At 34.3% G+C, this 12414-nt stretch overlaps 1 protein-coding gene across 22 annotated transcripts in view; it reads left to right on the top strand.

Annotated features, from left to right (window-relative positions):
• CADPS (calcium dependent secretion activator) overlaps nt 1–12414 on the top strand; it is a 395853-nt gene that overhangs the window by 347507 nt on the left and 35932 nt on the right. For 11 of the 22 annotated variants that reach the window (XM_075183348.1, XM_075183354.1, XM_075183351.1 and 8 more), the window contains 3 exons: nt 1641–1724; nt 2319–2351; nt 8655–8762. In XM_075183348.1, the coding sequence (XP_075039449.1) occupies nt 1641–1724; nt 2319–2351; nt 8655–8762 (225 nt within the window). Of the gene's footprint in view, nt 1–1640; nt 1725–2318; nt 2352–8654; nt 8763–11822; nt 11871–12414 lie in introns of all 22 variants that reach the window. The other 11 variants (XM_075183352.1, XM_075183335.1, XM_075183339.1 and 8 more) reach the window with 2 other exon arrangements.

Genomic DNA, 12414 nt, shown 5'->3' with positions numbered 1-12414 from the left:
TACACAATTACTTCAGATTCAGTCATTATATTTAGGATTGTTGTGCTGCATGACTAACAAAGCACATGTGGTTATGATGTTTTACGATATACATGTATAGTTATATTTATTGCACCTATTTACCTAGCTTTTACGAAGGTGTTACTAATCTAAGCGAGCTAAACTGTGCCATCAGATAACCATTGTTTTTGTCTCTGCTTTACATTCCCTTGATCTCCTCTGGTATGATATTATTGGTGATGTGACAGTACAAATAACTGAAGACATGACAGAGAGCAAACAAAGCGGATGCAATCAGAACTCCCTTATTTATACATAGCCTGTATTGCGGCATATCATAAAACTCTTTCTAGAATATGCTTTCCACTGTCCAAAGCACAGTTCAGCAAAGCGAGTATTTATGGTTAGATTTCCTTTAAGTTTCAGTTTAATGCTATAACATTCTCCTGTACCATTTCTATTCTTTCCAAATATAACATTACACTAAACATTGGCTTTTGGTACTCTTCAATTGCCACCACAGTGTACGGTGTACTCCTTAAAGTGGACACTTCTATTCCAAATTCAAGAGAGGCCTGTAGATCCCTAGCAATTGCCCTTAAGTTCCCTATGACATCCAAAATATTATGTGCTTTGCTCTCAGAGTGAAATTTGCTGGTGGACACTCTTACTAAGAATAATTCTATTTTTTTTTTTGAATTTTAAACATTCTATCTGTCTGACCGTGGATTTATGATAGTCAAAGTATTTAGAAATGGTTTTCTAACTCTTTCCAACCTCGTGATCATTGGGTCTTTTTTTTGTGGGATCCTGCAAAATCTCTTTTTCTCAGAAACAGATTCCCTTCCACAGTCATGTGTCACGCAGCCTATAATTGTGACCAAAATTTGTGTCTTTCTACAGGGAAGCAATCCCCAACAGAACTATATTCTATTTCTTTATTAGTGGGTGGAGAGTAGACCACGTTTTAAGTTATATTAAAACAATGTTTCAGATAATTCTAAAGGGTTAACAAATTGATAGCCAAAAACATAGTTAAATTATGACCGGTATGACCTAGTTCTAGACTGTTGATTCTAATTTTCTGGACTATTGATTCTTATTCTCCGTGTCTGTTTATATCACTTAATGAAATGTCTGCTATTTAGTCTATTGTATTTTGATATTTTCCTGTTTACAAAATACCTGGCCTTGGTTAGCGCTATTACATTTACATTCCAGTTGGCGCGGTGTAAAACTCTACTACTTTCCAATTCCAAGAGGCTAGCCTCCAGCAAAAAATAACCCAACTCGTGTAGAACATTTTATAAACAAAAGTGTAACTTTCAGCTCCCTGCAGTATTTCATGATGCAGAACCTTGAGTGACAGCTCTTCTTTCAATACTGTTCGTCAGAGCTGCAGGGTTTAATGATCTGATGTGCGGTGAACATGGTCTTTCAAACCAATTAATCACATAAGACCTGTACAGTGGACGTGGTCTTGATCATGTTTTAAATTAATTATCCACACAAGACTTGCGACTCTAATTGCCAGTGATAGTTGAAGATTGTCCAACCAAAAGTATCGTGTACATGTGTAATGATGAAATATGTCTGTTGTTGTATATGAATACTAATTAACTGTATCTTCTTATCACTAGTTTGTGACTATTCTAGAGGGAGTACTGTCCAAACTCTCCAGATATGATGAAGGGACCTTATTTTCCTCATTTCTATCCTTTACTGTAAGTGAATATATTTTCCGCAGTGTTACAGTATATTGTGCTAAATAAACCGGTACAGATTTTACTGCACATGGTAGGAGAACACATTCAACTGCACCAAAATGTGAATTTGACCTGTCCGCAGTTAGCGTAAGTAAGTGTAATTACTGGTAACTCTGATGTCTGCATAATAATAATACGTTATACTAAAATACCATGATAAATCAAATCACTGCTCAAAATTACATTGAACAAATCATTACAATTTATCTTTGGAAAAAAAAAGTAGGTCTTGTCCTCTGTAGAATGTATTATTCTTGGGTAATGGTGTGGAACAAAATACAATTTCCCTCGCACATTTTGCTGAAACAATGGCTAATTTGTTTTTTTTTCTCGAACTTCATCAGTTGAAGGCAGCTCAGTTTTTAAGCAATAAATTCAATGCATGGACTGAGCAGGTCCCCCTTTCTGGAGTACAATGAAGGCTTAGAAGATTAGATTTTTTTTTCTTCAATTCACTGTATAGTCATCGTGTATCATTAATTGTTTCATCACCCATTTATACACCTAAAATAGAATAAAATAGTCTTACTTAAGTGTCCTTTTTCCTTTAAGGTCAAAGCAGCTTCCAAGTATGTGGATGTCCCAGTAAGTATCATTTAATGTTGTTTTATATATGTGAATATATTTCTGGTATGGTGTGGCTTTTTTATATGTTATAGTTCTGTTTTTAGTGTACTTTTTTTTTTTTTACTTAGTTAATGCATGCCGTAGATTTAGACTTTTAGTACAGCTTCATATTCATTATTTTATCCAATAAACCTTTATGCCGTCTTGTGATAATACTGAATATTGCAGGATTTTTAGGCACATATTTGTGCTATATTCTATATGTACCCAGCTTTTTAAAAGATTTTGTTCCATTAATATGTTCACAATACATTATGGTGTAAAACTTAGAGAAATTATTTTTCAGCAGAACGAAATTGTAACCTTAATCCTGTTTTGTATATACTTATATCAGTATTATCGGTGGTACATGCCTTTCTAATGAAATGGGCTCTCACAGTTTATAAATAAAGCACTTAAACTTAGTGAGAAATTAGCATTTAAATTGAGGTTAAGCACATGAATATTGACTGTAAGATTTAAATGTCATGGATAGCTTTCATAAATGTACAATACTTAAAGTAAATTCATTATTTAAACTGTCGCACTCCTGAAATGAATTCTAGTTTTAGTGAACAAATTAATACTTTAGTGATTATGCCCGGCTAAATCCCTTCTATCTAGAGCACGGTGGAGTGCTAGAATGATTTCGATGCAAAGCTTTCATAGAGACATAGTATGACAACCCCAGCATATAATGCTGTTTCGTTGTCGTTGCCAAATGATTAAGAAAAATTAAATTATAGAGAAGTGGTATTTTGAAGTTGTCTGTTTAACCTAAATAATTTCATTAAAATTTAACCTATGCAGATTACAAACAAGCATATATACAGTATATATGTGTATATCTATATCTCTCCCTATATAATATTTTATATATATATATATATATATATAAGTGTGTAAATGTGTGTGCATGTACATACACACATATATATATATATATATATATATATATATATATATATATATATATAATATATATATATATATATATATATATATATATATATATATATATATATATATACTGTATACATGTTAGTACTCTGCACAGGTTAAATTTTAATGAAATATATATATATATATATATATATATATATATATATGTATATATACACATTCACACACACACACATATATATATATAATCATATATATGTATATATATATATATATGTGCATCGTAATTTAATTACATCTGAAACCAACACAACATTGTATGGACTTGCTTCAACCACAGTCAGATGTGTGGTATATACTACAATTTTCTGATATTTACTAGCATTTTCAGTAATGTAAAGTAAGTGACATGTGGGTACCCATTTCCATGTGTTTACAGTACGAACCTCTTACTATGACCACCTGCATTTAAAACATAGCAATATAATAATAATATTTTCTCATCAACACAAATATTAACTCAACATCATACCAGTGGTTATTGAAATAAATGTCCTGAGTTTCCTGTGTGATTGCATTCAATATGTATAAACCTACAACTAAGTATAATTGAGCAACAAATGTATTTTTTTTATTTGCTCTAAAATAAAATCTCTGAACATCCTTAACCTTTAAAATTAAGAGCTATTATCATAGTCCTGAATTTCACAAATGTTAAATTAGTCCTGACTAGCATAAATATTTAAAACGTTTTATTCTGCAGAATTTTTACAATATTTTTAGAACTATTTAAATTATTATTATTATTATTTTGTGAATTTCTTAAATTACGTATAGAGTGGTTTTTGACATTATAGGTCACCGTATTTCATTACTCTGTTTATAATATAAGTCAACATTGACGTTTCTAGTATTCCAGTGAAACAGCATTGTACCATAGCAGAAAAAAATTATTTAAATTGGATGTCGTATAAATCTAACAGCAATATTTTTATATTTCATTTCATAAATGTCTTTGTATTTCACACCAAGCCATCATCATACACCCATCATGAGACTGGTATTTTGACCCATTTCATAGTACCAAGTCACCGTCTTCAAATTATTTTTGCAGGAATGAGTTTGTTGAATAAGTAGAGCTGATACTGAGGGCTCATGTCTTGCTAGTTATTGAGGGGTTAATGGAAAAGGATATGTAGCAACAAATGCCACCTAGATTGAGTTACACGGGCATTTTTCTTAATTAGCAAGGCTGATATAAAGAGAACCCCACATAAAAAAGAGGAAATAATATTTATTAAAGAGAACTTTCAATTAATGCTGTTGCTTCCAAAATAATTACCACCTTGAAACTGTCTTTTTATTTCAGGGTTTTTAGAAGTTTGTTTTTTTTGTAGGTGTATAACATAACAGGGGGATAATGATCAGGAACTGAATAGGAAACCATTCTAGACAATAACTTTGAAAACACAAAAAGTTTTATTTACGAATCACATTGCAACCAGGAGACATTCTAAGCTGCTAAGGAGGCCAACTATGTCCTCATTCTATAACTCTTAGGTCTGCCTAATAAAATTAGTGAAGTCAGTTCTGCTTGTTTCTGCTAATAAACATATAATGTATGAACAACTGCAACTGTCACAAAGCAAGATTTATTTATTGCAGATTTTTTTTCTATATTTTACCTTTTTTTATTTTTAAATACAATAAATTAAAAAAGTAAAATACATTAAAATTAGCAGTTGGCTCTGGATCCTTAGGATTGTGATGCGTTCTTTTGCATTTTTGCCGAGTTATCCATTTGTGCAAATAAAATGTGTGGAAACATTAAAATTGTCTTAAGATAGGAACTGATAACCACACCAGCACCAGACTATTGGAAAACACAGTACGTTTGAAAGATTTGCATAGGATTACATCTATATTAATCTCATTGTATTTCAAATTAGTACCTTGTCATTGTTTCAGCAAGTGTTAGGAGATGTTGCCACATTTCAAGGCCCACGCATTGTACCCCCTTCGCCTGATAATTGTTTGCTTTGTGTAAGAAAAAAAAAAAGTTAAATTACAGTCCTATTGCTCCCCAAATGCTCTTAATTTTCACCCTGGAAATTACACTGGAGTGTTAACTAACTTCAATTCACAGGGCCTGACAAACTCATATTATAGAGATTTGATGGTTTGAGATCAAAGGTAAAACTCAGTTATGAAAGCAAGATCTATTATTTGTTTGCAAACATATTAGATATCAAGAAGTAAAAGACATTTACCGCAGATTACATAATGAGCGATGTCAGAGTTTTTTTAATGAGTTTTCGGTGTAAATCAGCCTTTTTTTTGCAGTTTGTGTTGCCCTCACTGACTCAGAGTTACCAGCTGTTGTTCAAGCAATGTGGGATGTAGCCAATGGCAGCGTAGAGCTGTGTGCACCATGCTCAGCACTAATAGAAGTCACACTTACAGAGAGTATTCACTGTATGTATGAAACAGTAACACGACTTGACATATTACACAGCAATAACAAACTGGTATATATCTATGAACTGACCGGGGAGTTATCTACTATAAAATACTGTTCAATTTTGAATATTTTGTGATATAGCCCAGCAAGTTACCCTAAAGCAACAAATGCAATGTAATTGATGTATTGTGCTGATGCTCATATGAGCCAAAAGGAAGTTAATATTATATTTACATTGTTTGAAGTTTCAGATGTGTAAGTCAACATTACCAGGTGTGTTGACCAAACTTCTCGCTCGGACAATTCTCACAATGTTGTGCGCTGTGTTTGATGTAATAAAGTATAAGAAATCATGTAGATTATACAATGAGGTCATGGACAATTTCATGAAGACTCAACAAAATGAATAGGATGGATTATTCTAAAGCATGAACTGGCTGCTTTTGTAAAGCATACTGAAAAATAAGCATTCATCGTCTTTAGTGTCCACTAAACCGAGACGTTGCTTTACAGAAAAGAGCTATGATTAAAATTTACAAATTTTTCTCATGAGAATGAAATATATTTGAGAAATGACCACAGAGGACATTACCACTTTATAACCATCAACCTCAAACAAACATATTGAACCCTCCTGTCGTGTCCTTTACCCAGCCTCATGGGATTCAGGACAAGCTAGATTCACTGGAATTTGTAACCCTTTGACAATGGGTGAATGAAGTTAGGCTGAATGAAGTAGACACAGTGAAGTGGTAGGCTGGATGAACCAGACACAATGAAGTGGTAGGCTGGATGAACCAGACACAATGAAATGGTAGGTTGGATGAACCAGACACAATGAGTGGTAGGCTGGATGAACCAGACACAACGAAGTGGTAGGCTGGATGAACCAGACACAATGAAGTGGTAGGTTGGATGAACCAGACACAATGAGTGGTAGGCTGGATGAACCAGACACAACGAAGTGGTAGATTGGATGAGTCAGAAACAAGGAAGTGGTAGGCTGGATGAACCAGACACAATGAAGTAGTAGGCTGGGTGAACCAGACACAATGAAGTAGTAGGCTGGATGAACCAGACACAAGGAACTGGTAGGCTGGATGACTCAGAAACAAGGAAGTGGTAGGCTGGATCAACCAGACACAATGAAGTGGTAGGCTGGATGAGTCAGACACAATGAAGTGGTAGGTTGGATGGACCAGACACAATGAAGTAGTAGGCTGAATGAACCAGACACAATGAAGTGGTAGGCTGGGTGAACCAAACACAATGAGTGGTAGTCTGGATGAACCAGACACAGTGAGTGGTAGGCTGGATGAACCATTAACAATGCAGTGGTAGGCTGGATGAGCCAGACACAATGAAGTGGTAGGCTGGATGAACCAGACACAGTGAGTGGTAGGCTGGATGAACCAGACACAATGAAGTGGTAGGCTGGATCAACCAGACACAATGAAGTGGTAGGCTGGATGAACCAGACACAATGAAGTGGTAGGCTGGATCAACGAGACACAATGAAGTGGTAGGCTGGATCAACGAGACACAATGAAGTGGTTGGCTGGATGAGTCAGACACAATTAAGTGGTAGGCTAAATGAACCAGACATAGTGAGTGGTAGGCTGGATGAACCAGACACAATGAAGTGGTAGACTGGATGAGTCAGACACATTGAAGTGGTAGGCTGGATGAACCAGACACAATGAAGTGGTAGGCTGGATGAACCAGACACAATGAATGGTAGGCTGGATGAACCAGACACAATGAAGTAGTAAGCTGGATGAACCAGACGCAAAGAATGGTAGGCTGGATGAACCAGACACAATGAATTAGTAGGCTGCATGAACCAGACACAATGAAGTAGTAGGCTGGATGAACCAGACAACCCAAGTCCACAATGAAGTTGTCCATTTCCAGGGACAACCAGCAACAACAATTTTTTTAAAGGGGTTCTAATTCCAGATTATTTTAGTCTATATTGTCTTGTACAAGCGCTATTGCAACTTTTAAAAATACAGTTTTTTTCTGGATTCCTGTTGTGTGTTTAATTCATATAATTATATTATCAGACAAAGTCGTTTATTTATGTTGTCCTGGGATAACACTACGCTGGTCTCTTGAAACAATTTTGTCCAGTGCAGAGAGCAAATCAGAATTGTGTTATATCCAAAAGCAATGAAAACAATTGTGCCTAATAACATAAATATAAAAACAAAACTTTGATCGGCGCTAATTGGTATACATAGCAATCAAAATACATATCAGGCTGATCTAGAATAAATCTTTTATTAATGAGCAATAATCTAAGTTAATCACCTCCTAGGTGTGAGTTGGTATAGTAGAAGCAATGAGGTATGTTATTACATATATGCTAAAATGAGAACAGGCCCATAAAATAAATCAATCACATATTATTAATATCCCTCAATAAATAATAAAAATACCTCCCAAAAAAACACATGAATGCTAAAAACAAATATATTGATATGTCTATTGTATGTATAAAAAAATAAATACAAGGCACATAAGAACACAAGGAAGCCAGTAATATAAAGCAATTGTATTTAGTAAATGTTTCAGAAGAACACGTACAAACCAATCAGTAAAAGTTGTGTAAAGGTGGACAATTCCATTAATAGATATACAGACAGTGGTCACAAGCTCCATATATACAGAAGCCACAGAAATAATAAAATGGATAAAGACAAATGTTTATATGTGTGATTTCCAGGCATAATGGAAATAAACAAAAAACAAAAAAAACTTGTCTAGAAGAGTCATTTAAAGGGGGAGTATCCCCTTACCACAAGAGGTAAACCATGTTTGATTCAATGGAAATAATTCATTCTACATAAAAGAGATGTTTGATGATATCTGAATGTGAACAATTTTTAACTGTGTCTTATTTTTTTACCCTACAGAAACCAGGAATGGACGTCGCTGATGCCTATGTCACGTTTGTGCGTCACTCTCAGGATGTCCTTCGTGATAAGGTCAATGAGGAGATATATATAGAAAGGTTATTTGATGTAAGTAAATGCCTTCTCCTCCTTGATCAGCAAGGGGGAGATGCCCCAAAATGTGACAAAATAAAAGACAGGGGGATAAGTCACATTTTGAAAAAAAAAAAAAAAAAGTGATCTTCTTGCAAACCTTTCTTTTCCCTCTAATTTGCTCTTTTCTGCTTTAAATCTGTACTCTGGTGTATTGTGTTGGTCTGTGTCTAATACTAATCACCGGGTTGGCCTTCGTGGACACAAGAGGCAGCTTATTGTGTGTTCTATATGTAAGACCTATGGCTTTTATATGTTTTCCTGATACATGTTACGTGCCGATTACAACATTAAAGTCTGCTAGACTCTCTAGTACCAAAAATCCTCAACCCCTTACCTACAAGGTGAAACAGAAAGGAAGATAAGAAAAAAAGTGTTCTAATTACTTTACTAAGGCAACAAGCTCACACTTCTATAAATAAATATATATTCTGGCTAGCACTGTCATACATTGTCATAAATTAAGATTAAACTAATTGTGAGCCTTAGAATAGAAACGGGAGGGTTATAAGTACAGTTGAGCAAAACCATTCGGCATGATTCGATATTTGTCGGATTCTGCTGTTGCAAACCAGTTTACGTACCAAATCATAGGCAGTCATTGGGGACTATATGATAAATTAAATTGCAAAAATGGTAGTGAAAGCATCATTTTTTAAATTGTACAGAAATAATTTAAAAAAAACATCAAATTGACAGCAACATTAATAATAAGCGCAGCAATAAATGTATAAAAACAATTTCTTCTAAAGAGCTATTTTCTGTTTAGAACATAAGTAATAGTTGAAAATTCTTCTGCCAAGTATAAAAATTTGTGAATTTCACCACTGGAGATTTGCTCATCTCTGTAGATATCCAAATTTATTCCCATTTTTTTTTTTAGGAAAAATCTTTAGTATTTTAATATTTATATAACTTATTCCGGCAAAAGTTAAATTAGTTTAAGTTTAGAATAAATCTGGTGTTATCATTAATAAGTTATCATTGTTGTATAAGCTGATTTAAACTGATGTCAGACCAAGCACATAGTTTTTAAATAGATATGAGCTCTGTTAGTGTACCCAGGTACTGCGGATGGCTGAAGACCGCTCATGCCGGTAGACTACTGGTTGACCTGATTTTTACACACTCCCGATAAAGTATATCTAATTGTTCTTGATCAGATCATGGTTGAGATTTCTGGTAGATATGGGCCTGCACACAACCATTTGGGTACAATCTGGTCATAACTGACTATTGGCTGTCCAAAGTGCGGCTTGTAGTTCCACAAAGGCTGGAGACTCACAGGTTGCCTACATATGGTATATAGAATTCTTTACACTATGGCAGGGTTACAAAGCCACCATATGAAATTGAGCAAGCAGTAACCAATATAAATAATAGGCATGACATACTTTAATGCTGGTATTAATGTGAAAAAAATAACGGACATGCAGCATTTATAGGTAGGTAGGGAGTTAGAAACCAGGATATTTGTGTTAACGTTTTTGTCGCCTTCAATGTTGGACACATGCTGTATTCCTGTCTGTAACAGTGTGCTGTCAGGGCTAGGACCACCAGACATGTCTGTTATTAACTAGGTCTTACGTGTAGCATGTGTCTGTGTAACACCTCTCACATGCACCTCCTGGCCTGTGCTCACGTCATGCTTTGTTCCGCTCACTCTGCTTTCTCACTCGGTGTGTGCTACCAACTTTTTCTTTTCCAATCAAAGCTCCTTTACACTTTCTTTTGTGTGTGTGACTATTTTTATTTTGTTTTTGGTTTTTATTTACTTCTTGTATCCCCCCTTAAAACAACCTCTTCTTTATGGTTTTTTTTTTCACTCTCTCACTGATGTCCTTCCGATTGAAATGGAACTTATCTCTCATGTCAAAAGTTTTTTCACATTATGTCAAGTGGCATGATTTAGAGTCAAATAATCTTCCTGTGTACATCTACTAGCATGACCCACATTCACTGAGAATGCCTGCTACATGCATACAGCACACGGAGTGGTACTCGTCGCTCTATGCATGCGTGCCCATCGAGTTTTTTTTTTTCTGTTTTTTGTTTTTGTATTTTTTTACGTTTAGGAGCCTGAGAATCAAAGTTATGACACCCATCCACTAGGCATCAAATAGAGGAACAACTCACAAGGAAAGCAGTGATTCTGCCCATTGGTGCAAACTTGTCTTCCACTAAATTATCTGTGGGTTTTTCTCATTGATGCCTAAACTGCCTTTTCTATCCCTATCCCTTATCTCTCCATATAAACCTGTTTATTTTTGTATCTCCGTGTGTTGTCTCCAGTGATCAGCAGGAAATACTGTACATTAGGAACACTGATGATTTTTAAAGACAATGTCCATCAAATATATATCTAACATTTATATACAATACCAAACAGATAATTATTAGGATACAATGCCAAACAAATATATAATTTAAAGGAACCATACTCTCTATGTTAAATTTTCTTTAAAGAGTTTCGAGAAAATAATTAAGGAACGTAATCTTTTTACATTTAAAAATTGATTTCGGCCAAGTTCTTATAAGAACGTTACATTTGTCAGAAGAGCTTAGGCTCACATGATATGTCATTATAAAATATAATCACATCTAAGCATTTGTTTATTCGTGGCTGATCATGTGATGTGTACAAGCGCATCTACAAACAAACTCCTACGGCATCTTAATCAGTTCATTTGAAAAGATTAGTCACTGAATTTCATGAAAAATATATATAATTACAAATATTTATTGTCACCCACTTAGTTCAATTTGCGTTTTAAGAGGCTGTATGTTGTGAAATTAATATACATTTCCAGAATAATTCATCCAGAAGGACATATAACACACGTTCTGCTACATTTTTATAGACTGATAGTAGATGCAGCTGCAGAGTGTGCATTACAAAAGCACTTTAATAATCACATTATTTGGTGTGATCATGTTTTTTGTGGTTTCTTTTATTATTTTTAGCATTTTTTCCCAGAATTTACTTTTACATTTACTTTTGCCCTTTTATTTACTCCTCTTGTTTTCCCCTTTTAGAAAAGGCTGGATGATAATAGTTCTGTCATGTGCCTGAGAATTTTTGAGGTAATTTTTTTTTTAATCGTCTAAAATGTTTTTTTTTTTGTTTTTTCCCCATTTCATTTCTCACAATTCATATTTAGTGTAATCAAACTGTTTTATGACTATTATTATTATTATGTCTATACTCAACCTTTGCTGCTTCCAATAGTTATTGTCTCTTCCAGAGTATTAATAGTGTATTTATTTCTTGTCAGGCATTAACTGACTTTACTTCTCGTAGGTTGAGTGATTTTGTTTCATTTAAGGTTTTCTTTATCATTTTATATTTGCACAGGTACTGGGTAAGATCTTAATCTGCAAAATATTCTTTTAATTCACTGCTGTTGTTTATTTTGCATTTAAGGGTTTTAATAATATGTCAAGGGATTGGTTGCTTAGTTCAGGACTAGTTTCCGTCACAGATGGAAGTTCCCACATCTTACTATAACTAAGTACTCCTGACTATTAATGTGATATCGCTAGACATTGTTATTGGTGCAAAGGAAAGAGTGCTAGATATTTTTCTCCATGCCAGTTTCCAATAATGCACTTTATGGGGGTATTATAA

This window comes from Mixophyes fleayi, chromosome 8 (assembly GCF_038048845.1).
Source record: "Mixophyes fleayi isolate aMixFle1 chromosome 8, aMixFle1.hap1, whole genome shotgun sequence".
In the NCBI taxonomy this organism is placed as follows: domain Eukaryota; kingdom Metazoa; phylum Chordata; class Amphibia; order Anura; family Limnodynastidae; genus Mixophyes; species Mixophyes fleayi.
Note: the sequence above shows the minus strand (reverse complement) of the source record. Positions and strands in the feature narration are given on the sequence as shown.